Raw genomic sequence first — 27,941 nt, 5'->3', positions numbered from 1 at the left:
AAATACTTCAGAAATGTTGTATGATAGCGTCTATTTCATAACTGGTTCTGATAACCTGGTCATTATTCCCATGACAAATGTTCGGTCACCATGAGCATGAGGATTAAATGACTGGTATGTGACTATTAATGTCCTTGAATTGCAAATCATACAAAATGTAGTGGACACAGCCCAGTCGATTACGAGAAAAGCCCACCCCACTATTGAATACTTCTACACAGCAGACAGCAGCATCCATCATCAGGGACCTTACCTCTCTCTTCTCATTGCTGCCATCAAGAAGAAGATAGAGGAGCCTCAGGACTTGCACCACCAGGTTCAGGAACAGTTATTACCCCTGAAACCTCAGGCTCTTGAACTAGAAGGGAATAACTTCACTGAATTGTTCCCATAAACTATGGACTTACTTTCAAGGACTCTTCATGTTCCTGATATTTATTGCTTATATATTTATGCTTCTATTCGTATTTGCACATTTTGTTCTCTTTTGCACATTGATCAAATGCCCAAGCTGGCGTGGTCTTTCATTAATCCTGTTATGTTATTACTCTGTTATGGCTTTGTTGAGAATGCCCACAAGAAAATTAATCTCAGGGTTGTATGTGGTGACATATAAGTACTCTGATAATAAATTTACTTTGAAATTTTTGGATGTATCTTAATTTTGTGAAATGCAAATATTTAATTTCTTAAAAGTTTGTGTTGATCCTCTTGTTACTCTAGCTGAGTCCGAATGGCAGCCAAGAAGACAATCGCATGAAAAATGTCCCTATTCCAGTCTACTGCCGTCCTTTGGTTGCAAAAGATCCGACCATGAAGGTAATCATAAATTAAGAAGATTAGGAGGTTAACTGGTCAGAGTTTATTCTATGGCACCTTGTCGTTAGCCGAAACCTCTTGCCAGTAGGACGCAATGCTTCTGCAGAAAGCTGCTAAAATTAAATACCTCCCAGCATTGCGGTAGAAATCTTAACTATGGCATTACACACTTCCCTTCCAGAAATAGTCATGTCCTCATGACAATGGAACTTATTAAACTATTATTAATAACACTGTATTCAAATGAAGTTTGTGATTTCAGGACTCCCATCCATTTGTAAATGGCAGTAACCTATCTCACTATTGCAATGGACGCAACACTCTGTATCCCTGGTGTGTCATATGCCAGACTATTTTGCCAGGGACTGTACATCAGTTCAGTGTCCGATAATTAGCACACATTCATACCTTCCTATTCTTCTTCCTCAGCATCAATATAGATGAGGCATAGGGACTCCGTGACTCAGTGATAATCCCAGCTTCCGGTAGTTTCAGCAGACACTGCTGAACATCTTCCACCTCCTCCAGTGCTAACTGTCAAGACCTCTCTCTGAAAGGGTGTCCTTCATTACTCTAATAGTGTGGTGAGTACTCTTGGAGCAACCCACGTCAAACTCATCAGTAGAAAAGACATCTTTAAGTTTCAACATCTTCTCAGTTAGTCTCCTTTTCCATTCCTCGGGTATCAGGGAGTCACAAAATTTGAGTGGCTTTGCTGTTAACTTTCCTGACCCAGGAGACTGTCTCTCCCCCATTTTCTCACTTGTGAACCAGACATGACCCTCACAGGGAAAAGATGTGCCATTGGCATCCCATGTCTGAGGGTAACTTCCCTCTCTCTCCTGTCATTCACTGTCATCCTGTTTGTGTGGACAGCTGAAGGTTTCTGCAGTTCAGGTCTCACTAGCACCCAGCAGGTAAGCTGGACTGTTCCTCGTGATCCTCCAGAGCATCCACCAAGAGGGCCTCAGCAGCGGGCATTCTTGGGAAGTTGGAGTTTCCCGTCACTATGGCTACCTCCCCAGGATGTAATATGAAGAGTTTGGACAGGGTGTACCACACAGTTCCTCATTTCTGCTCATCATCCTGCTTAGGAGGAACTTGCACCTTCTCAAAAGTTGTTCTGAACACCCGGTGAATGGATAAGGTTTTCAAAAAAAAACTCTCTCCATTTCCCTCCTTGCAAGCTCCCACAAGCCTTTTCACAGTGGGACTATCTTTTTTCCACAACAATGGAACCCTTCCCATTTTTCAATTGGATCCAGACAGACCAACACTGAAGTATCAAGGGTCTCAACTGCTCCAACTTCCGCTTCTGAGAACTCCAGCTTCAATGTCAAGTAACCATCAGATAGTCAGTTATCAGTACTAAGGCTCCAAATTTCTATGGTACTGACTGGCGTCGATGGTAAATAATGCCAAGTACCCGTTGTAAAAGGATGTGTAGAGTAACTTCAGAACCTGTGTCAAGTATGGCTGTAACATAAATGACCTCAATCCGTATGGATCCATCTGAGCTTGGTCCCACTGAGCCTTCAGGAAGAGGGTTTTGCACTTTGGTGTTTCCTTTGATCCATTAATTGGAACGTGTCATCTCCGAGATGTCACGATCCCTTACTGGGTCTTTCCAAAGTCTCCTGACTTTTTTCCTGTTTAAGCAACTACCAGGTTACTTTCTGAAGGTTTTCCTGTCCTTCGCACTCCCGCTTGAAAGTCCATCCTTTCCACAGTTGCAGCAGAAAATACCGGTCGCTTCCCTTGTCAAAAGACCCCTTTCAGCAGCATCCCTTTGTTTAGTTTGGTCTACAGGTGGGTCAGGTTCTCTGTTGGACTTGTTACGCTTGGTGGCAGCACTGACCGACATCAACTGAGATGCCTCGGCATGCAGCGTTTTCACTTCATCTGGCAAAACCCCCGCGTGTGCGGCATCAGGGGTCGCTTCAGAACTGAGGCTACTACTGAGAACGTTGCCCAGTGGTGGAGAAAGTTTCTGCCCTTTCTCCTGGAATGTGTGCCTGAACTTCATCACAAGATCAGCTGGGCTGTCCATCCTGCCAAAAACAATTTCTAACACTTCCATGTGGCCCACCGACGTGAGCAACCTTGACCTGCCTCGAAGAACCTTACCACCTCAGCAGCCTGACCTTTTAAATTCTCGACAAGTCGCCGTATTATCATATTATCTGAGCACTGCCACTCATCCAGCAACTGGGCTGTTTGCTTAGCCCAAACCTCATATTCTTCTTCCCCACTGGGGGTAGGCTTGACTCCAGGGAACACTCCCTGACTACGATAACCTTGGCTCTCTGCAGGTACACTTTGACATTCATCAACTAGCGATGTAATTGCCGAAAACAACTCAGAATTTACATCAAGCACCGAAAAACTCCTTAGACCTCTCACATCAGACAACTCCTTTCCCTCACTTTGCAAAAACGAGAACAACTTGACTTTACAGTATTTACCCTCAGCTTCATACAACTTGTCTTTAAAGTCTTCACCCTCAGCTATATTCCACTCTTCTCTAAAAATATGGACTGCCCATGGCCCCGCCTCTCCAGGCTCTCCTTATCAGGCAGTGCGACCAGTGACGTCACTGGTAGCCTGGACTACCACAACATCCTTGCCTTCTGATTGGTCAAAACGCTGTTCCATCAGTGTAACTTTCCCCAATACTTCTACATTACACAGCACTCTAAGTGGCAGTTCTTCGGGAATTCTAATACCACCCCGCCCAGAGCACAAGTATGACTTGTGGATAACTGCTTTGAACCACACCAAATCTCAATACCCGCAGCATCCATAATAAAGTCCCTTAATTACAACATGCCTCACTTTCCTCAAACACAAACTTAAACACACAATAAGCTGCTTAATCAATTCTTAAACAACATCCGAATTCTGGGACAAATACCCCACAAGTGCAACCCTTTCACCGGGGCTCATATACAAACTTTGCTCGCTAGATGATTCTAACAGCCACGTGACTCAGCGGTGAGAAGACCACTTTACATAAGCAACACACGTCTCGGGTCGGTATGATTTGGGGTTCAACCGAACAGGAATGTCGGGAAAGTTCAGATTAAAGGAACCTTGATGTGAGCGAATGCTGTGTTAGCACTGCCCATATACAGTTATCGATGGCCCAGAAATGACAGATTGTACACTAGCATAAAATTGTAAAGTAAGTATATTTACCAATTTTCAACTTTATCAAACAGAGAAAGAAAAATGAAGATAAAAGGGCCCATTACAGTTAAACCAATATAACTGTGCACATAAATGTTGGAGCTCATTTCTGTAGTAGCTGGGAGTAGCTTTACTCATGGTGCTGAGTTTTCCTCACCAACCACAGGCAGAACTTGTCAAGAGCTCCCTGCCTTAGGGTCTCCTCCGGATGGGATCCTCCAGGTATCTTCCCTGGTGCTCTTCTCCCTGCACTCCTGCCAAAAGACCCTAAACCAGACTACTGTCCTTCAGCAAACTCTTCCCACTCAGCTTCTGAGAGTGTTCCACTTCAGACTGGCTGAGTTGGGTAACACGTTTAGTCGAAGCCAAAACACTTACCAGCAGGGCACACTGCTTTTGCAGAAAATTGCTAAAGTAAAATACCTCACAGCACAGCAGTAGAAATCTTAACCAGGGCATTACAATAATATGCCCACAACTTACCAAACTGGACCTCTTTGGGATGTCGGAGGAAACTGTAACACCCAGAGTAAACCCACATGATTGCAGGGAGAATGTATGAACCCCTTACAAGACAGCAGTAGGGACTGAGCCATGAGTTCAGGCATTGTAACCACTACGGTACTGTGTCACCCTTGGAACTTGTTAGATTTGGGATAAGACATATCGTGGAGATAGGTGGTGGGGGGTGCGACAGAAAGAGCACAGAGTGCGGGATGATAGCATGACGGGTGGAGGTGCACCCAGGTGGAAAAGGGCAGTGAAAAGTTCACGTTTATTGTAATTCAGCCGCCAAATGAAACAACATTTCTCTGGACCAAGGTGCACAATGCAGTACAAATAACTCACACCCAACACTAAATAATATTTGTTGGTTGTGCTGTGTTGTATAACATGGATGGTCATGATCTATGACTGTGGTTGTTCTTGGCAGATTTTCTACAGAAGTGGTTTGCCATTGTCTTCTGGGCTGTGTCTTTACAAGCCAGGTGACCCCAGCTTGTATCAATACTCTTCATTGATTGTCTGCCTGGCGTCAGTGGCCGCATTAGCAGAACTTGTGATGAGCACCAACTGCTCATACGACCATCCGCCACCTGCTCCAATGGCTTCACATGACCCTGATCGGGTGGCTAAACAGGTGCTACATTTGTCCAAAGGTGGCCTGCAGTCCAGCGGAGGGAAGAAGTGCCTTACACATACTTTGGTAAAGATGTATCTCCACCCTGCCACCCAGAGTAATACTTCCACAAATTAATTTACAAATAATATATTCCAAAAGATTGACATTTAGACTGGTATTGACATAAAACTGCTGAATAAAGAAGGGTTATATCTGGGACAGGGTTAAATATGAGGAAAGAAATGCAAGAAACTACCAAAAAGAAAAAAAGTGGAGAAAATTGCAAATGTGAAATACGAAGCAGGATAATGTTCAAGTCATTTTAGACTTGAGTTGTTTGAAATGTAAAATGAATTCAAATCCACTTTGACTTTAGTTCGTTAAATTATTCTCCCACGAGCAGTGTGGATCACGCCTCACTGTTAAGAACAAGTCTGGGGAAATGAGTAGTTGATCCTTCTTATCAGGAAGAAAAGCATTTGAAATAGCAATATGCCAGTAGTCCCCTAGTGGGCTTTGTGTCTGTTCTGCTGTGGAAAAAAATAATGGAAGTATAGATAAATAGGAACTGGGAGAAGCCCTTTGTGTCTGCTGTGCCGCTTAACATGACCAAAGCTGATTCTATTTCTGAATATCGTATTTCCACTCTCCACTTCAATGTCCTATCAGCTCGTATTCAGCAACTTGGTTCCCCCACCTTCTCTGCCATTGGATTCACTGGTTTGCCACCCTCCGAGTGAAGAAATTTCAACCTCACTTAAGTGTGGTATTCCACATCACGAGACTTGCCTGCACCCAGTCCTGTGTCAGGGCCTCAGCTTTCAGTGAATGATTTTGGGGCCTTTAAGAAACATTGAATAATTGTGGCACAGAAAAAGGCCATTCAGCCCATTGAGTCTGAGCTGCTCCTTTGCATTTGCCTCATCCTCTACTGTAGTCAGGTGAACAATTGTCTTTGAAGTGCCTTTTCTAAGTGTGTTCCAAACCCTTACCTGTGCCTGAATTTAAAAGAAAGTATTCCCATCATCAAGATCCCCCCCCACCCCCGCTCTGTTCTCGCTTCCGCGGAGGCTGGTATTCGTGATAGAGCTGACTAACTTTACAAGCTTCTGTAACTTATTTCGATCTTGTGCAGGAGCCCTCCCCATTTGGTAGGAGGCAGGAGTTTTGGGTCCCACACAACAATGTTCGGGAACAGTTATTACGTGTCAGCTCCTGAACTGAGGTGGATAACGTCACTCACTTCAACTCTGAACTGACTCCACAAGCTGTAGACTCACTTTCAAGTGCTCTGATGATGACTCTTCCTTCGGTCAGGGTCAACCACGGGCACTGTGTCTTAGCTGTCTAGATATACAAGCCAGGCTAGTACAATATGGAGAGCAAGCTGTTTCCCATGTAGCAAGCTACCCCTCTCCATGCATCTGATGAACCCAAAGGAACGGCAGAGGCCGATACAGTTTGGCAGCAGTAGCACCACTGAAGTTGAGCTCAACAATACGGTTAAAGCTCTGTATTTAACCTTGTGGTTTACTCCTGAAGCTTTCCCCATGAGTGGGTATAGCCACAAGGCAGAGGAGGTTTGAGATCAGAGTTGTCCTTCTCCTCGATAAGCTGCCAACCACAGCCGACAAGCCTCATCTGCCTGAAGGGCTGTACAACTCGTTCTCAATATCTATCACCTTCTCACATTGATTGTTTGTCAGTCTTTATGTGTATAGTTGCTCATTAATTATATATTTATTTTCCTGTAAATGCTGCAAGAAAATGAACCTCAAGGAAGTATATGGTGACATATATATATAACTTGATGATAAATTTACTTTGACTTGGATCTGTTTGTTTTTTTTGAAGAACATCCTCACTTTCCCAATACTGAGAATACGTTTGGAGATGACCCCTTCAGTGTTTCCTGAACGCTTGTTGTGTTTATACTCTCACAGCTCTGGTGTGCAGCTGGTGTGGATCTGACAGGCTGGAAGCCCCAGCGTGTGGATAATGGGAACGCGCTGGGCCGCTCACACAGCTGTGATCCCTTAACCTCTGATGCTGAAAAAGATGGGAAAGCTAGCGGCGACCACAGTTCTCCCGACAAAAACAAGAAGGTACGCGAGGTATCATGCTGGCTGGGTAACACATCGCGACCACTTTGTTCTCAGGAACTGCCTGATACAGCAGTATCGAGATGGAGCACAGAAATAAAAGGCTCCTCGTGCTAAACCTGAAAACTCTATATGAATGCACAGTGTTGGCTATTTGCAACAAATAATCTGCTGGAGGAACTCCGCAGGTCAAGCAGCGTCTCGGAATTGGGTGGGGAATAAAGAGATTGTCGATGTTTTGGGCTGAAGCCTTGTGTCAGGACATTTGCCCTTGACTTTCTTTTTATTCCTTTTTTTTAACAAAATAGCAGAGCCATGTTTTGCCAACGTTGATGAAGTTTCAGGTGTGGATCAGTTGGTGACTGTTGTTCCTGTATCAGAATGTGGGGATAATAATGAGAATGATTTTTTTTATATGGTTCTGATTAATAAGGACCTTCAACTAAGAATGTAACAGAGCATGTGATTATTACTTCCATTGTTGTCTGGTGGAGTGTGCAGTTTGAAACAGACTGCTGCATTTCGTCCAGCACCTTACATTTTTAAAGGGCCTCGGGACACCCTAAGGTTGTGAAAGTCATATAAGTGCAAAACCAGCAACACCTTGAGCAGCACATGCAAAAAAACCATAAGCAATCTATATTGGCTAGCATAACTATCGTTTGTCCAAATGTAAACATCTGTTGTCTGTCTTCAGTGGTTTTTAACCCAATTACTTGTACTAGAATTGTGTTGTTGTGCATCTGGTGAGGATATTTTCCCTCTCTCTCTCGGACTTGGTGATTTCTCCTTTAGGTCCACAGTGCAGAGGATGTCTCCAGCCGAGTGTGGATCTGCACCAGCACGCACTCTACCAGTAAAATAGTGATCATTGATGCCAACCAGCCTGGCACCATTATGGACCACTTTACAGTCTGCAATGCTCACGTTCTGTGCATTACTAGCATCCCAGGTGAGTGGACTTCCATCTTCAGACAACAGGATCTTTGATGATGGATGCTGCTTTCTTACAGCAACGTTTCATGTAGATGTACTCAATGGTTGGGAAGGCTTTACCCATGACGTACTGGGGCTGAATCCACTACCTTTCATAGGATTTTCCACTCAAAGGCATTGGTGGTCCCAATACAGGCTGTAATGCAGCTGGTCAGCACTTCCCACCACACATCAGTAGAAGTTTGTTCTGAATCTGTATCTGTTTGCTTTGCTTCCTTTATACTTATATGTTGCCGACTTAGTCCATTGACAACCCAAGGGAATATTTAATAATTTACCATTATCAAATGAAGGTGTTTTGAAGGGAAAGATTTTGGGTTTATTAGCATTTTGAAAGGTTGATGAGTAGTTGTATTTCAGAAATGTGCACAGGGATCTTGGAAAATAAACAAGAAAAGATAGTTCATTTACTTTGGGTTTGTAGGTCTTGTGTAGAATTAGATCACAGGTATTCAACTATCTATATTTAAACAAGTACATGTCATTTGAGAGTCTAATAATTATATTTATTTTCTTGGTACATTAATGTATAACCTGTTGGTGTCAGAAGATAAATAGTACCCTTTTCTGCTCGTGGCCGGTTTTTAAACTTCTTTAAACGCTTCTTGTTTCCTTGTGACTTGTTAGGATATGTAATTATAGTCAGAGGCTGTAAAATCACCTTTGTTGTACTGCTGCCTGATCTTTTCAATGTTGGTTTGTTTTGTTAAATGTATTTTACTGCAAATCGGGGTATAGGAATGAAAAAGAATGGTGCAAACCTCAAGAACAGAAAATTAATGGAATTTAATAAATTATGCAGTGATTTGGACTGTCTTTCTTAGCTGTGTTTCAGAAGTTAATTCTGCTAAGATTGGTTAAAATGTTTTCAGTGCACAATGTCCAACTCAACTAAAACCACTTCCCTGCACGATGTCCATATCTTTCCATTGCCCTCAAATTCATATGCCTATCTTATTGTCTGTTACCACCACCCCAGAGCTCGTGTTCTAGGCACCCATCACACACTGTCCAAAAAGACCTGCCCTCCTTTGAATTTTACCTTCTCTCATCTCAAGTGCATGCTCTCTGAAATCACAGTTTGCAACTTTCTGATCGGGAGCAGTGAAGCGTTGAACTTGAAACATGACCTTAACTAAATATTTTATAAGTGAAACAAAGTAAATTAAGATATTAAAACAGAAACAGTTGAAGTACAAGGACAGACTTTACATGTTCCTGTATTGTTGAGGTCTTGTCAATGATATTAGGATCGTAATTTGAAATGGGGATTAAAACATCCAACATTGCACCATTGTGCAATTTTAAATAAAAGTGCAAGTATCATTTAAAACCCTGTTGCGAAGTCTTAGCGGACTGGTCTACAAATTGGATGAGTTGCATCACTGACTTTACAATGTGAATAAATTCAAACTACCATAAAGTAATTCTTTTTCTGGTATATAAGGGGGTAATGTTGTTGTATTAAGAGATTATAGGTTTTCACAAATGAAAACGGTGGAGGCATTTTATGTTTAAGAAAAAAAACATAATTCATTTATTGTACCTCGAACACTGAAAACAAAGTGCGGTAAAAGTACTTGACATAACTACATCATCATGTTGGACCAACCTGTTAAAGTGAAGTGCAACTCGATGCTGGTGGCCCTCCACCAGGATTCTACAGGCAGCTTTTGAGCATGCACCTGTATTTCCCAGAAACCCCTAGTTTCTTGACTTTACTATGAAGTCAGTGACAATATCATTGAGATAAGGGTATCGTGAACATCATCTTAAAAACCTGACATCCACCTTGAATGTGTCATTCTTTCCATTTCTCTGGATAAATGCAACTCTTATGTTGTAGCCTGGGGAAAGTACACAATCAGGACAACAAATACTTTTTTGGGTTTTAATTCCTTTGTCTGTTTTAGATGTTTAAGTGCCAGAAGAGGGTCTTAAAACAAAACAAACGACTTTACAATCAGTTCCTGCGGTTACAATCTCCGTTTAACCTTCGATCCATACACTTGCGTCTCGACCAATTGCGTAAGCAGTATAAAAATACAAAGAGAATTGCACAAAATACAGTACTAATACGGTAGCGGCAATTCTGCAGGAACACAATACAAACGACATTAGAATCCCCCCCATCCTGTACCTTGTGCATAGCAGTGAAAAATGTAAACGAACACACCTCATCTAAGATGTCTGCTACTTTTTAGTACACACGTGCTGAACCCCCGAATAGAGACTGAACATTCACGTTATGCTGTTACATGCACAATCAGTCATGATACAATAAACTTAGGTAAAAGGTACACTTTGGTACAACTTTTACAAGAAATTGCCTGGTAATTAAATTACAAGACTGACCTGCTTGGCTGGTAAGGAACTATGCAAGCCACACTATCCAGCATCGAGACCTTTACTCGTGAAAACCTAAGGCGTCCACATGTAAAACATGTCAAATTACCGATATTCCCGATTCGCCAACAAGCATAAACGAATTCACATAGATATTGTAAATTAATGCTCACCTTTACTCACCATGCCTAGCATCCCTGGGAGGAACTCAGTCCAAAGCCCCACCAGCTCCTGCAGCAGAAAACAAAATGGTCTCCCCACTATCCCACGTGCGCGTAATAACGTCACCATCTCCACTTAAAGGCACAGACAACTATTCTAGCATTAACTGGATGCATGCCTGAGTACACTCTTTAACGATAATGAATAGCATTTGATGGTCACCTGGTTACACTTAATTCAAGAAGCTCAATATCATCTGAGATCAAGCATTCTGTTTACTCCCCTAAACAATGAGCCTTTCCTTCAGGTTCACTGTAATAGCCCTGAAATGTACTAACTAGCAATGTTACGGGATGACTTGTCACCACATGGAGTCCACAATTCAAAGCAGTCTGTTGTCACCTTTTTTAGTAGCTATATTTGGGCAGTAGATGGCAGTGTTGCCCACAATTTATGAATGAGTAATGCCTACCTTAGCCCCAGGACTGCACAGGTCCTCTTGTCAGAAGCACATATGTTACAAGAATTTTGCCCATTCTTCAAATTTATGAATTTGTTGATGTTGAAATTTTAACTAAAAATAAACTAGGTTTTCTGAACTGTGTAAAGTAGATGCAATGTTACAGGTTTCTCAAAGACCTGTAAATGTGCTCCACTATCGAGCACATTTACAAGGAACACTGCTACAGTAAAGCAGCATCCATCATCAGGGACCACTACCATGCAGACAATGCGCTCTTCTGGTTACTATCATTGGGACAGGAGTTACAGGAGCCTTGCATCCCACACCACCAGGTTTGGGAATAGTTACTACCAGTGTTGGTGGCCAAATGGTTAAGGCGTCGGTCTAGTGATCTGAAGGTCTCTAGTTCAAGCCTCAGCTAAGGCAGCATGTTGTCTTAGCTTGTCACACATTGCTCTGTGATGACACTGGTGCCATGGAGAGGGGAGACTCTCTCCTGCCCTGCCCAGGCCTGCGCCAATGAAACTTTCCAAGGCGCAAATCTGTGGTCTCTCGAGACTAACGAATGCCTATTACCCTAAAACTGCTGAGCCAGAGTCAGAATCAGGTGTAATATCACTGTAGTTTTGCACAAGTGTGGGCAACTTCACCACTCGAGCCTGAACGGATTTCATAGAGTCACTTCCAAGGACTTTACAACTCATGATCTTAGTATTATATATTTATTTTTTATTTGCACAATTTGTTGTCTTTTGCATGTTGTTTGTTTGTCAGTCTTTGTTTATGAATAGTTTTTCATAAATTCTACTGTATTTCTTTATTTTTCTGTAAATGCCTGCAAGAAAATGAATCTCAGAGGTGCAGACATACTTTGATAATATGTTTACTTTTTGAAAGTTTTGTTATTTGTGCACCATAGTGAGCGTATTCTGTTCCTATTTTTCTGTCAGCTGCAAGTGAGAGTGACTATCCTGCAGGAGAGATATTTTTGGAAAGGGACTTGAATCCAGACGATTCTGGTGGAGCAGAAGGAGTGTTAGCAGGAATTACCTTGGTCGGGTGTGCGACCAGGTGCAATGTTCCTCGGAGCAACAGCACATCTAGAAGTGATACCCCAACGTCTGACAAAGGACAAGGTAAGTAACTACTCCCAAGTAGCTCAGTCTGCACCAGACATTCCTGTGGTTGTACAACAGATCTCATTAATAATCTGCCAGCCTGTCGAAAGCCCAAAGAGAGAGCAGGGCCATTAGTTGTTGGAAATTGGGTACTGTCCTGTACATGGACAAATTGCAAGCATAGGGTGGTAGTTGGGGACTTGTGACAGAACAGAAGAGTGGAGAAGTGAAAGGCTGACATTTGCACAGAGTTTCAGTGAATACCTGCACATTATTGAAAGGAGCTTCTTCTGAGAATTGTCACCATGTTGTGGCCCATGAAGAGCCTTGTGCGTTCCCGAGATCCTGAGAACAATGGCATCTGGAGTTTGCCATTCGCTACTTGTCTTCTGGGAGGTTTGCCCATGGTGGTAAGGTTAAGGGGAAAGGCTGTAGACAAAGAGGGATCCAACCAGGACCTCAGTGGAAGATGATGACACATCACAATGGCAGGAGGAAGGCTGTAGCAGTGAAGGGACGCAATCCAGCCCACTGGGTCCTCGCCCCGATTTCTCAAGAACCGTGTGGTGGCCTGCCCACAGTAAACAAAGTCATGCACCGTAAAATCCCGGAAACCCCTGAGGAAAACTTCACACTCCACCTGGCTTATCATGCTACTACTATTGAAAGATGATTTAAATGTTTTTTGTGAAGGTTTTCGCAGTGTTGTTTCAGTGCGATTTGTCAGGTTCCAGCTGTTTCCCTCCTACCCATCTAGGTGATATGGCTCCTCTCAAAGGCGGGAAGATCAACCAACCACAATCGGCTGAAGAGGCCACTGAAGCAACGGAGGCGACAGGGAACGGTGTAACTGATGCTGAGCCAGCATTGGCTCGGCCTAGTGCCTACACAGAACATGTGTTCACAGACTCCGCACCGACAGAAGACCGAACTCAGCTCAGGTAAGGGGGCTGGATGTGGACAGGGCCAAAACATCAACTGGTAAAGGAAACCAGTGGGAGATAGTTAGTTACACACAAGATGCTGGATTAACTCAGCAAGTTGGGCAGCAGCCATGGAAGGGGAATAACCAATTAATATTTTGGGCTGAGAATGTTGTAACTCCATTGAATCAGTAGGGGAAATGTGTGCTTTGACCTCCCAAGGGACCACCCTTCAGCTTGATGAGCTTCCTGCCGATGGTTTTCGGTTCCCCACCCTCGCACTGTGTGTATGTGCCTGCTGCTGGGTGTTTATTGGCAAGGTTTGCCCCCTGGCAGCCCAATTGAATTGTGAGAGGAGGCCACACCCAGGTCAGGGAGAGGGATTTAAAAAGGAAGATTCATGGGCTTTCGGCCCAATTGAATTTCAATTCATGAGCAAGAGCAAATAAACGTAAAGTTGGGATAAACGGAGTGACTGTTGTTGGACAGGACCAGTGTTATAGAGTGGGGAGGTTTTGGTTCAGCAGGCTTGAGTGAGGTAAGTTTCCTTGTCGTCACTATTCACCTGTTAGTGCGGTGAGAATAGCTCCAGTGCTGTGTGGGAGGTGGGAATTCTGGGAGTCCTCAAGCCTGCCGATAACCGCACCTGCATCAGGTGTGCTGAGCTGCAGCTCATCAGAGACTGTGTTAAGGAACTGGAGCTGCAGCTCGATGTCCTTCAATTCATACGGGAGAATGAGGAGGTGATAGGCAGGAGATACAGGAAGGCAGGTACCTGAACGACTATAAGGAGAGGGGTAGGAAATGAGCAGTGTACCACTGTGGCTGTTCCCTTCAATCATGTCTACCTCTTTAGATACTGTCGGGGTGTATGACCTACCAGGGAGGATTCATAGTGACCTGTTCTCTGGCATTGAGTCTGGCACTGTGGCTCAGACAGGAAGTGGGGAGAAGAGGACTGCAATAGCAATAGGAATTTCCATAGTTTCAGTAGGAGCAGACAGAAGATTCTGCGGACGTGAAAGATACTCCTGGTTGGAATGTAACCTCCCTGATGCCAGGGCCAGGGCAAGGACTTCACCCTGCAATTTGAGAGGGAGAAGCTAAAGTCAGATGTATCAGTATTACAATGGAGTAAAGGGAATTACAGAGGCATCAGAGAAGAGCTGGCAAAAGTTGACTGGAAGGGGACACTAGAAGGGATGATGGCAGAATACGAATGGCTGGAGTTTCTGGGAGAAATTCAGAAGGCGCGGGATAAATTTCTTCCAAAGAAGAAGTATTCTTAAGGCAGGATGACTCAACTGTGTCTGACAAGGGAAGTCAAAGACAACATACAAGGAAAAGAGAAGGCCAAAATTAGTGGATTGGGAAGCTTCTTAAGACCAACAGAAGGCAGCTAAAAGGCCATAAGGAGAGAAAGCTGAAATACAAAGGTAAGCTAGTCAATAAAATCAAAGTGGATTGCAGAAGTTTTTTTTAGATGTAAAAGGGAGGCGAGAGAAGATATCAGACTGCTGGAAAAGAGGTGGTAATGGTGGACAAGGGAATGGCGGATGAACTAAATAAGTATTTTGCATCGTCATCACTGTGAAAGACACTAGCAGTATGCCAGAAGTTCAGTAGTATCAGGGGGGCTGAAGTGGGTGTAGTTGCTATTACTGGGGAGAAGGTGCTCAGGAAGCTGAAAGGTCTGAAGGTAGGTAAGTCACATAGACCAGATGGACAAGACCCAGGATTCTGAAGGAGGTTGTATATCAGTGATTTGCATGATGGAATTGATGGATTTGTGGATGATATGAAGTGGAAGGGCAGGTAGGTTTGCAGAAGTAGAGAGGCTACAGAAGGACTTAGAAGAGGAGAATAGGCAAAGAAGTGGCAGATGGAATGCAGTATTGGGAAGTGCACTTTGGCAGAAGGAACAAAAGCATTGCTATTTTCTAAACGGGGAGAAAATTCACAAAACCTGAGGTGCAAAGGGAATTGAGAGTTCTCCTGCAGGATTCCCTAAAGGTTAATTTGCAGGTTGAGTCAGTGGTGAGCAAGGGAAATGCAATGTTAGCATTCATTTTAAAAGGAGTAGAATATAAAAGCAAGGATGTAATGCTGGGGCTAAATAAGGCACTGGTGAGACCTCACTTGTGAGCAGTTTTGGACCCCTTATCTAAGAAAGGATGTGCTGACATTGGAGGGGGTTCACAAGAAATACTCCAGGAATTAAAGGGTTATCCTGGGAGGAGCATTTGACTGCTCTGGGATTATACTCACTGGAGTTTTAGGGGAACGAGGGGAGATCTCATTGAAACATAAAGAAAGTTGTAAGGCCTAGATGGAACGGGGGAGTGGGAGTCTCGGACCAGAGGGATGAACCTTAGAATAGAATGACATCCATTTAGAAAGGAGATGAGGAATTTCTTTAGTCAGTGGGTGGTGAATCTGTGGAATTCATTGCCACAGGCAGCTGTAGAAGCCAGGCCATTGGGTGTATTTAAAGCGGAGGTTAATAGATTCTTGATTAGTCAGGTCGTGAAATGTTACGGGGAGACAGCAGACGAATGCAGTTGAGAGGGAAAATGGATCAACCATGATGAAATGGCGGAGCAGACTCAATGGGCTGAATGGCCTAATTCTGCTCCTGTCACTTGTGTTCTCAAGTTATAAACAAACATCAGAACTGGACCTATATGGAGCATGTACAGTAGATATTTTGGATAGGCGAATGACTATATATTGTCTACATATTTGCTGTCTTAGCTGCGGTGTGGAGTTCTGGACAGAAAGAAGGGAGAAGCAGAAAGAATTTCGCCCCCATGCAGCATCAGAAATTTAGGCATAGAGATGGAGGACTAATAGTAATAGTACAGTGAAGTGTGTTGACAGGATTTGACTTCAAGGGTCACAGTCAATTAATGTGTTCACCATTACGATTCTACATACCTGAAAGAATGTGCAGGCTTTTTTACCTTGCGAGAGTGGGGGTTGTAATTGCAATAACTGAGTACTTTATTCTCTGAGAACACCAAGCTAGGAGGAGGAATAGGCTACTTGACCTCTCAAGTCAGTTTTGCCATTTAATAAGATTGTTCTGATTGTAACCTTGACTCCATAATCCCATCTACCCGTCAAACTTCCACTCCTCAATATTTAGAAACGATTTCCCTTTGCTTTAAAACATCCAGAGGCACTGCTTCCACTGCTGATTGAGGAAGAGCTTTGAAACAATTTTGCCTCATCTCATCTTAGATAGCCCGCCCCTTATTTTTTAAGTGATGGCCTCGTGATTCTAGATTCTTATCATAGGAGGAGAAATGTTCTCCATTTTAAGCCTGTCCGGATCTCTCAGAATGTTGTATTTCGAACACCTCCCCGTTCGCTAAACTGCAGTGGTTACAAACCTCTCTTGCCCAATCTGTCCTTGTAAGGCAGCCCACTTTTCACTCTATGTCAAATCTTGGAACTCTTTCCATTGTATTTTACACACTTTTTTCAATAAGGAGACCAATGTACAGATCATCAGAAAACTAACATTTGTCATGTTTGACAAATCTTATTGAATTTTTTGAAGAGGTTACTAGGAAAGTTGATGAGAGTAAAGCAGTGGATGTTGTCTATATGGGCTTCAGTAAGGCCTTTGACAAGGTTCCGCATGGAAGGTTAGTTAGGAAGGCTCAATTGTTAGGTATTAATATTGAAGTAGTAAAATGGATTCAACAGTGGCTGGATGGGAGATGCCAGAGAGTAGTGGTGGATAACTGTTTGTCAGGTTGGAGGCCGGTGACTAGTGGTGTACCTCAGGGATCTGTACTGGGTCCAATGTTGTTTGTCATACACATTAATGATCTGGACGATGAGGTGGTAAATTGGATTAGTGAGTATGCAGATGATACTAAGATAGGTGGCGTTGTGGATAATGAAGTAGGTTTTCAAAGCTTCCAGAGAGATTTAGGCCAGTTAGGAGAGTGGGCTGAAAAATGGCAGATGGAGTTTAATGCTGATAAGTGTGAAGAGCTACATTTTGGTAGGACTAATCAAAATAGGATCTACATGGTAAATGGTAGGGCATTGAGGAATGCAGTAGAACAGAGTGATCTAGGAATAATGGTGCATAGTTCCCTGAAGGTGGAATCTCATGTGGATAGGGTGGTGAAGAAAGCTTTTGGTATGCTGGCCTTTATAAATCAGAGCATTGAGTATAGGAGTTGGGATGTAATGTTAAAATTGTACCAGGCATTGGTGAGGCCAAATTTGGACACAAATTTGTGTACAGTTCTGGTCACCGAATTATAGGAAAGATGCCAACAAAATAGAGTACAGAGGAGATTTACAAGAATGTTACCTGGGTTTCAGCACCCAAGATACAGAGAAAGGTTGAACAAGTTAGGTCTTTATTCCTTGGAGCGTAGAAGATTGAGGGGGGACTTGATAGAGGTATTTAAAATTATGAGGGGGATAGATAGAGTTGACGTGGATAGGCTTTTTCCTTTGAGAGTAGGGAAGATTCAAACAAGAGGACATGAGTTGAGAGTTAAGGGGCAAAAGTTTAAGAGTAACATGAGGTGGAACTTCTTTACTCAGAGAGTGGTAGCTGTGTGGAACGAGCTTCCAGTAGAAGTGGTAGAGGCAGGTTCAATTTTGTCATTTAAAGTAAAATTGGATAGGTATATGGACAAGAAAGGAATGAAGGGTTATGAGCTGAGTGCAGGTTGGTGGGACTAGGTGAGAGTAAGCGTTGGGCACGGACTAGAAGGGCCGAGATGGCCTGTTTCCATGCTGTATTTGTTATATGGCTATACCACAGGAGGGGATGAAGAAGCTGTTGTAAGGTGTCAGAGTGGACTAAGCTATCTTTAAATATTTAAACATTCTAATAGAACAACAACAGAACACTGTCTTGGAACAGTGTTTGCTCTTTTCACATCTGTCATGAACATTTATGTCAGCATTCCTAAATATGGTCAGAAGCATGGACCAGATAGATGAAGGCTTTAGTATCTATACATGCAACAGGTTTAGTTTTAATTGTGTAGAACAGTGCAAAACAGATATAATTGATTCAGCAAGATTTTACACATGGAAATAAATATCTTGAGGGTTGTTTTATAGGCAGTTGCATTGGTTTTATGTTACAATCAGGAACTAAAATTAGTCCTGATGTGCGCATAATTTCCCCTAATCTATTTAAAATTCCTTTTTGACCGTGGAGAGCAATGGTGTTTCCAGATGACTTACATTAGTTGTGAATTTAACTGAACAAGCCAGAGAAAGCAAGGACTTTAGTATTATGGATTCCAGATGTAATATAGGGATGGTGTTGCATTTTCAGCCCCTTTTAATTACAGGACTAACTTGAATCTGATAGGTGTATCTTGAAGTACAACTTACTGGTATATTTTCATGTTTGAGACTGAGAGAATACTCTGGGCAGTTGATATGGCCTCCCAGATTGGAACTGTAGAAGATGCAAGGTTTTGCTCCTGACTTTGGGATAGCTGTGGTGATCATTGTGTCCACTAAGATGAGGAGAATCATTCTCAAACATTTACATTGGTGTTTCTCTTGGCTCTTTGAGACGTGCAAAATTATTGTTGGCTCACAACTTGCAGTGCTGCCCCTCAATTCTTTAAACCCCACCCATATCAAAAACATACATAGTAATTATCTCTACTGCCAAATAAAGCTGTGAATGATTTTTTTTACAACTCGAGCAGTGAGTTTTTTTTTACAAGAAACATCTTGGCACCAGTTGGGGGTTTGCAAGAACACGTGATGCAGGATGACAGATTTTGAAATTTGGATGGATCGTAAGCATTTGGGCCACTTGCATTGGTTCCACTCTGCGTATGTTTTTTCCACTGTTGTTTGTGAGCGAATGCTGGATAGCCAGTGATAATGGTAAATACTGTGATAGTAATGGTAAATACTGTTATTTTTCTTCCACAATAAGTAAATATTTATTTGTAAAACTTATTTATCAGTGAGATATTTTAAAATTGTATTTAACCTTTTCCATTTGTTCAGAGTATTATGTTCTGTGGTACAATAATGGTATAACAGGCCAAATGACTTAATTTTGCTCCTGTATCTTATGGTCTTATAGGAAACTAAAAATGGATCAGCTGTGATGAAATGGCAGAGACTTGATGGGCCAAATGGCCTAATTTCACTCCAATATCTTATGGTCTTATTAATTCTATTTAGAAATTGCATTATTTTTCAGTTGCCCTTTTAAAAGATTAATAATTTTTGAACAGTTTTTCTATAATGTTTCATTTATTTTAATCTGTCTCTTTTATACTTTTATTAATAGTAAAACAGTAATAAAGTAAATATCCTTTTTTTTATCCTTTAGAAATTCTGTTACTAATTCATGAATCAATGATAATCTCTGTTCATATTTGCTGTGGCAAGTGGGAGAGTTCTAAAAAGATGATTGGCAATTTGGGCACATACTCTCAGAAGGTTCATAACTCCTGGACTAGATATTTGTACTTAAAAGACTGTGACACAGCTGGTGCATTGTGATTGGATAAAAGCTCAGTAGCAGATGCTTGATGGTTTAATCATCTTGTACAAGTATCTCAGGAAAAGAGAATGTAATATTAAATTGTTTGGTTATTGATATTGCAGATTGTAGTTGTCATGCCAAACTTCATCACACACTTCATTCTAAAATAGTCTGAGAAAATGAGAAGTATTATAAAAGTTGGAGTGAGCTTAACATAATATTTAACATAAAATTATAACCCTTTACAGTACTGTGCAAAAATCTTGGGCACATATATATAGCTAGGGTGCTTAAGTCTTTTGCATGGTGCTGTAGTAATTTCGTTCATTGCCCTGTCCTCCTGCTGCGGCAAAAAAAAACAAGTTTCATGACATATGTGAGTGACGATAAACCTGATTCTGATACGGGTCTCCATTGTGGACTGAGAGTAGGATGGGGGCAGAGAGAGGGGAATCATGGTTGGGAAAAGGGGAAAGAGGAAGGGAGAGGAGAGGGAGCAGGAAGCACCGGAGAAACATTCTGTAATGATCACCAAACCACTTGTTTGGAGTCAGCTGAACTTGCTGGGTGTGTCAGTGCCTGAGCCACACCCCACTTCCCCACCCCTGGGCACTGCTTCTCTGCTGCCTGTCCCACACCCTGCCTGTGGTGCTCCACTCTCATTATTCCCAACATCGTTTACTCTGGCCAGATTTACAGACTTGCTCTCTGCTCCACATTGACACAGTACTGTGCAAAGTTCCTAGGCTATATATATTTGTGCCTAAGATTTTTGCCTAGGGGTGTATGTATCTTTTCTATTGAGCATATGCGTTCAGCCCCAAAATGGGAGAAGCTGGTCCTTGTGAAATATCTCCCTCCATCCCTCGTTCCTTCCAGGAGTATATTTTCTGTTTGATCCCAAGCATCTTGCCTTTATCCAGCCCATCTTTTTACCTCCCCCCCCCCCCCCATACTCTGTATTTTATTCTCTCTCGTGCCACGGTAGCATAGTGGTTAGTGAAACGCATCGCAGTTCAGGGTTTAATCCCAGCTCTGTCTGTGAGGAGTTTGTCTGTTCACCCAGTGACTGTGTGCCTTTGTTCCGGGTCCTCCAGTTTCCCACCTCAGTCCAATGGTGAACTGGTCAGTAGGTCAATTGATCATTGTAAATTGTCCTGTGATTATGCTGGGGTTGAGTAGGTGAGTTGTTGGGCAGCTCGGCTCATCGGGCCGGAAGGGCCTGTTCCGCGCAGTACCTTTAAATAGATAAAAAAATTAAAAGTTCTTGTGAACTTTAAATACAAACACGATGAGACTCAATGAAAGACCACACACAACAGGGCAGATAACAACCATTGTGCAAAAAACTAACCCCTAAATGAAACAGGCTGAGTAAATACAAAAAAGAAATAATAATAACAAATAAACAATAAATATCTAGAGCATGAGATGAAGTGAGTCCAGTTCAGTGATGCAGTGAGTGGAGTTATCCCTGTTGGTTCAAGAGCCTGATGATTGAGTGCTAATACTGTTCATGAACTGGGTGGTGCGGGCCCTGAGGCTCCTGTACCTTCCTGATGGCAGCAGTGAGAAGAGAGCACGGCCTAGATGGTGGGGGTCCTTGATGATGGCTGCTGCTTTCCTGCAACATCACATCTACATGATGTTATTAAACCCCTTTCATTTTTTTTCTTCTGCTATCAAAGGGTAAATTCCAATTGCCAGTTCCTACCTGCACATTTTGAGATACGGGAGGAAGCTGGAGCAGCTGGAGGAAACCATTCACTTGAAGCGTACTGTACATGCAGACTTTGCAGAGACAGCACCAGCAGTCAGGATCAATCCCGAATCCCAGGAGCTGCGGTGACAGAACTAATTGCTGTGCCTCTGTGGCATTCATCTTTGCTGCTGTAATCTTTAGGGACATGCCTCAGTTGACTTCCACTTTGTATTTAATTCAGTGCTACCAGCTTGCACCAACAGGCACTGACACCTAATTGCTGGAATGAATTTAAAGTCTGTGTGGATACGTGCTTCGGAAAGAGAAACTGGAATTTTAGAATTGCAGGCACACTTTAATGTTTTTTTTTGTTCCTGTACACAGCTGCAGTCTGATGGTTTTTGAATATTCATGATGAGCAGAGTGAGAGTTGTTGTTGTTTTTTTCTCCATTTTAGGGAAAATGGACAAATCAAGGAAGAACAGAATGCAGGCCAGTCAGAACAGGAAGCAAATGTTCACACCAATGGGTCAATCACAAGTGCAGCCCCGACCATGTGGCTTGGGGCACAGAATGGCTGGTAGGTCAGGATTGCAAACACATCTAATGCAAACACAAGATTGCGCTGGTATGGTCAGGAGATGCTTAGAACCCATTCCCGTTGAAACGCCCCTTGGTCAGGAATGTCCCCAGGCAGATTAGCAATCTTTTTGACACCTCTCAGAGTAGTGGATGACAACAATATTGAATCGCACACCGATGCTACATTTTATCTGCCTCCCACTATGCACATTTGTGTTGTATTTAAATGATTTCACCCCTTTTATATGTTTTAGTATTTGATTTAGTGTGGACATTTTATTTACGTTTCTACAGAGGGATGCTTAAAGATGTAAATCGGAGTGATCTGAGATGGTCTGTTAATGGCCACCTGTGCAGGTACTTCTGAAAGATAATCATGCGCTCATTGGTAATATTCTATCGCTAGTGGGTAGTGCTTGATGCACTGTATGAGATCTCCTTTATATTGGATGATTTAAATTTCATACACCTTTAACATGCAGATGTATCCATTAGCCTTTCTGGTATATTTAAACAGGGCTCTTACTTTTGAGTTTCTAATTAAACTAGCGCTATAAAGAGACAACTTCATCCCAGTACCTGAGATCCCTTGTATGTATCAAATTTAGTTACAAATTAGAGATTTCTCCCTTATTTAACCTCAAGTCCATGGCTTTTCAGAGGCACAACTTCAGTATTTTTATCATTTTTAACCAATGCATGTGAGCAGTAAATTTTCAGATGTATCCTTTTTTAAAGAGAAAAAAAGATCAATTCTACCAAAAAGTAATTTTATGTAATCCCATAACTGGATCAATTACCAGCAAAGATAGGGAGGTACGTTGAAGTCTGATGGTACTATTTTTTAAAGTATTTATTGATAAAGGGGCACAAAAATAAGATTAATGCAAGCATACAGATAACATACGTCGTCAATACTAAATCTAAAGCGCAGGTATGATCATAACCAATAAAATGTAACTCTATCGTTGTCTAGGGGATAATGTATTGTCCGATGGAAATATAGAAGTCATTAGCTTGTTCAGGCTGCAGCGTTTTGGGTTTAAGAGAGGGAGGCGTTTAAACTTGCCCAAGTCTTTTATGATGCCAATCTGTTGAGTCAGGGGAGCGGGTTTCCCCGTTGTTAGCTAAAAAGCCGTTTTCCGTGGTTTCAGCCACCAATTCCAGCCACGGAATTGAACGCACGTGTCTTGGTTTCCGATGACTGTCTGCTGTTACGTGGTCGCTTAACGTTTCTTCTGGTGCGTCTGAGGGGTTGTTCCTACAGCCCCTCTTTTATTCTGACTCGCAGGGTCATAGATGTCAATCAGGTTGGGGGTGATGCAATCTCTCCCTCAACCAGCCCACTTTGCCCGAGGGCATTCACGTAGCAGAGCATCTCAATCCACAAATCTGTCTCCAAGAGACAATGGCCATGTCCCGTAGCTTTACATCGCTATGGGGGGGAGAAACGTGACATCCTGCACGTCTCCCCCTCATGTCTTGGGCCCCCCCTTTTGACTCAACCCAACAGTGATCTGGCGATTCTCACAAAGGAGGGAGCTACGGGCGTAACAGTAAGAAGTTGCAAGTGATGAAAGTCTGAAATAAAACCAGAAAATGCTAGAGATGTTCTGCCGGTCGGGTGGCAGCTGTGAAGAGAGAAGTAAAGTTTCATTGCAACCAGGAACATTTAGAAATCAAACACATTTCAAGTCATATCTAAGCAGAAGGGATGAAAGGAAAAAATAAATATCACTCACAGGGTGAAGACCAAAGGTAACGCAGGTGGGGTAGTGCCAGTTGAGAGAGAATGACGGAAGAATCCAATTTGTAAATAACTTACTTTGCTAACATTATTGTGATGTTTATTTGTGGAAATTATAGTGGGCAGGACAGTATGTAAACAATGTGAAGGTGGCAGCTGGTACATTGAATATATATAGTTGCATTTAAATGATGGGATGGCTCGATCAAGAATGCCTGAGGGGTGTGAGTAATATATGCACACAAGCCTCAAGGGAGACCACAGCTTTCCGATTTAGAGTCATGTTGAATTAATCCTTGTGTTTGTTTTTAATGAGCTGGAACTCTTCCTCATTAATAGTGATCTTAAATCCTGACCTGATCTCAGTGGTGCAGGGTCTGAATTCGTGCAGTTCAACGTTTATACACAAAGAATCGTTTGCATGCAGGTCTTTCCGTAACGTGTTTAGCATGTTGATTTCTGTCCGAAAGATGAGGCTTATTTGTTGTGTACTTTTGTTCTAATATTTGTCATGCAGAGTCCAGAATCCTTGCTAAGTTACTGTATTGCCAGCTCCATTGCATGCTGAGTTTTTGTTGTGATGTTGCAAGGCTGAGATCTAACCAACATGCATTGCTCCCTTTGGTAGCCTTTATGTACACTCGGCTGTGTCCAACTGGAAGAAGTGCCTCCACACCATCAAGCTGAAGGATGCAGTCCTTAGTATTGTGTAAGTAGCTAGTTTGTGTAAATTATTTCAGGGTATATCTGTATTGGTAATTTTATCTTCCCTCCTCTCCTGATAGTCTGCCTGATAGTCGACGCCCTGTCCAGAAATAATATTCAGTGTAAGCAAAAATTGGAGCTATGACTACCTTTTCGGTTTAGATGAAGTTGTGAAATGGAGGAGAACTGATTCAATGGTTCACCTGTTGTAAACAAATTAACTGCTTCTAGCAAAATGCAGTGCTCTACTGATAAATGAGGCTTTACTTTTTAGTGTGAGTGTCTTGACAATAATCAGAGGAATACTCTGACTGTTGTGTATTATTCCTCCACAATTGAAAGACAAGGATTTGTAGAGTAATGTAAAGGGTGGAAACACGTGCATAATTCACAACCACTAACATTGAGTTGGAGTTCACTTTAAGAGTCTGGTTTGAAATGATGACATAATGAGGTGAGGTTTTGTTTAACTGTGCTTTGTTCCGTGTTTGGGTGATAATAAAGGAGTTGTTACAGTTTCCTTTAAACTTAAAACAACACTGCAGTTGTATTTACGAAAACCTACGGATTAACCAACACACCAATCAGCCGCCCTGTATATTTCACTGCATGCTACAATATCCCAAATGTACTTTATACGAGATTTCTGTATTTAAATTCCCAATCATGATTATCCAGACAGCAATGAAAAGCTTCAATTCTACAATGTTCAGGGATCCAGTGCTTGGCCTGAAATTCCTAGAGGCTGTGCTTCCACACCTGATGGCTGTGAAATCTTACATCCTTTCAGCTAGTGTGAGGTTTGGCCCCTCCCATGAAGTGCTATTCAAGGGAGGGGCCAAATGATCTAGCTTCCTGGATTTCATCGTATTATTTTTCTTAAGGATGAAACCCCTTTAAAAAAAATTTAAATCTGTTTGGTCCTGATGAGGTTTTTAAAACTGTATTTATCTTTTAATCATCATGCTATTAGAAGTAGTCAGTGCCATTTAGAGGCTGGATACAAACCCAGGAAACTCTTTATGACCTCATCCAAGAATGGGCAGCAGGCCCTGGGAAGGATGGGTTACTCAATGTTTGACGTGTACTCCTAATCTAAATGTACATTGTCCTTCTTTGAAGCTTTTTCCACTGAGCAAAAGTATTGACCTTCTTCCCTCTTGTGTTTGCAGACATGTGAAAGGACGTGCTTTGGTGGCTCTGAATGATGGCACATTAGCTATATTTCACAGAGCTGAAGGTGAGCCTATTTTAAAATAAAACACCCACGTTCTTCACACAGCTCTGTCTCTGTCTAATGGTACACATACTCAGTGGCCAGTTTATTAGATATACCTGTACACCTCGTTAATGCAAACATCTAATTAGCCAATCATGTGGCAGCACCTCAGTGCATAAAAGCATGCGGACTTGGTCAAGGGGTCCAGTTGTTGTTTAGACCAAACATCAAGATGGGGACAAATGTGATCTAAGTGATTTTGACTGCGGCATGATTGTTGGCATTGAGCAGGGTGATTTAAGTATCTCAAAAAGTGCTGATCTCCTGGGATTTTCATACACAACAGTGTCTACAGAGTTTACAGAGAATGGTGCAAAAAAAAAAATCCAGTGCGCGACAGTTCTGTGGGTGGAAACACTTTGTTATTGAGAGAGGTCAGAGGAGAGTGGCCAGACTGATTCAGGCTGACAGGAAGGTGACAGCAACTTAAATAATCACACATTACAACGGTGTGCAGAAAAACATCTCTGAATGCACAACAAATTGAACTTTTAAGTGGATGAGCTACAGCAGCAGAAGACCACAAACATGCCCTCTGAGGTTACCTTATTAGGAAGTACCTAATAAAATGGCCACTGTGTATAAGTGAGTTAGTTTAAATTTTTTGTATTAGATGAAATTTCTCTCTTGATAGTTGGAGCTACTTATTTTACATCAGTAACGGCTGCACAAATGGTGAATAGTAATTCAGCTAAATTACCTTCATTAATGCTGCCGGTCAAGTGTATATGTGCCAAAGTGCTAAAAAAAAATAAATTATATCAATTATATTCAGCTATAAAAATAAAGTGAGCCTGTACGAGGGGTGATTGATAAGTTTGTGGCCTAAGGTAGAAGGAGTCAATTTTAGAAAACCTAGCACATTTATTTTTCCTACATTTACACACTTAGTCCAGCGGTCGTGGAGCATACGGATCCCCTCTTTGTAGAAGTCAACGCCTTGGACCTCCAGAAGTGGTCTACAGCAGGGGTGATTGATAAGTTCATGACCTAAGGTAGAAGGAGATGAGTTATTAACTTCAAACTTTCTGCATAATTACTCAAAGAGTTGAACTGTATGTGCTTGTAACGAGAGCTGTATAACTCACCTCCTTCTACCTTAGACCACTAACTTGTCAATCACCTTGCTGTGGACTACTTCTACAAAGAAGGGATCCGTATGCTCCACGACCGCTGGACTAAGTGTGTAAATGTAGACACAAAGTACACTGCAGATGCTGTGGTCAAATCAACACGTACAAATAAGCTGGATGAACTCAGCAGGTCGGGCAGCATCCGTTGAAATGAGCAGTCAGTGTTTTGGGCTAAGACCCTTCTTCAGTCCTGATGAAAGGTCTCGGCCCGAAACGTTGACTGCTCATTTCAACGGATGCTGCCCGACCTGCTGCGTAAATGTAAGAAGGGACTATGTTGAAAAATAAATGTGCTAGGTTTTCTAAAATTGACTCCTTCTACCTTAGACCACGAACTTATAAATCACCCCTTGTATTTTTCTGATGAAGGGATGAACAAGAAGTTGTGTTCAGTGCTGCCTTGGTATGTCAGGGATGTGTCGTTTTAACTTCTGCAGAAATTAACTGGTTTGTCTGAAACCATCATTCAAAGGAGGAACCAAACCACCCACTTTCCTTGATTTAACTGAAATATGTTTCTTGAAAACTTTTTTAAAGGAATGAACAACTTTTAAAAAATTTAAACCTATTTGGTCCTGGTGAGGTTTTGTAGAATGTACCTAGGTCATTTGAAGATAAATTGCAAGGGTTGAAAAGAACTGCTATAAAATAATAATATAACAAAGGCGATAAGGTGGAGGATTGTTCATGGACAAGGTAGACCAAAAGAGCCTCCTTCTGTGCTGTGTGTTTCTATGATTTTCTGAAATATTAGCAAAACCACTGTGAGCTGTTTTTCCTACCTGCTTTGTTAATTGATATCATTCATGATGCAGTACAACTCTGCTGTCCAGTTGTTCAGAAATCCTAAACAGAGCCATCATTATCCAGGACAGGAACAGACCCTTCAGCCTAACTGGACCACACTGACCACAACATCTCCCCGGCTAGTCCCAGTTGTCTGTGCTCAGCCCATAATTCGCCAAGCCCTTTCCCCTCCATTTGCCTATCCTAATGCCTGTTAAATTCTGCAGTTGTATTTGCCTTGATTACTTCCTTTGACAACTC

At 42.2% G+C, this 27,941-nt stretch overlaps 1 protein-coding gene across 8 annotated transcripts in view; it reads left to right on the top strand.

Moving 5' to 3' along the window:
• Positions 1–27,941, top strand: part of mapk8ip3 (mitogen-activated protein kinase 8 interacting protein 3) — a 195,373-nt gene that overhangs the window by 126,568 nt on the left and 40,864 nt on the right. For all 8 annotated transcript variants that reach the window (XM_059979250.1, XM_059979252.1, XM_059979254.1 and 5 more), the window contains 8 exons: positions 724–819; positions 7,075–7,236; positions 8,029–8,185; positions 12,151–12,336; positions 13,076–13,259; positions 21,906–22,028; positions 24,406–24,486; positions 25,655–25,722. In XM_059979250.1, coding sequence (XP_059835233.1) covers positions 724–819; positions 7,075–7,236; positions 8,029–8,185; positions 12,151–12,336; positions 13,076–13,259; positions 21,906–22,028; positions 24,406–24,486; positions 25,655–25,722 — 1,057 coding nt within the window. The remainder of the gene's footprint in view (positions 1–723; positions 820–7,074; positions 7,237–8,028; positions 8,186–12,150; positions 12,337–13,075; positions 13,260–21,905; positions 22,029–24,405; positions 24,487–25,654; positions 25,723–27,941) is intronic.

The sequence above is a fragment of the Hypanus sabinus genome, chromosome 9 (genome assembly GCF_030144855.1).
Source record: "Hypanus sabinus isolate sHypSab1 chromosome 9, sHypSab1.hap1, whole genome shotgun sequence".
NCBI lineage: Eukaryota > Metazoa > Chordata > Chondrichthyes > Myliobatiformes > Dasyatidae > Hypanus > Hypanus sabinus.
Note: the sequence above shows the minus strand (reverse complement) of the source record. Positions and strands in the feature narration are given on the sequence as shown.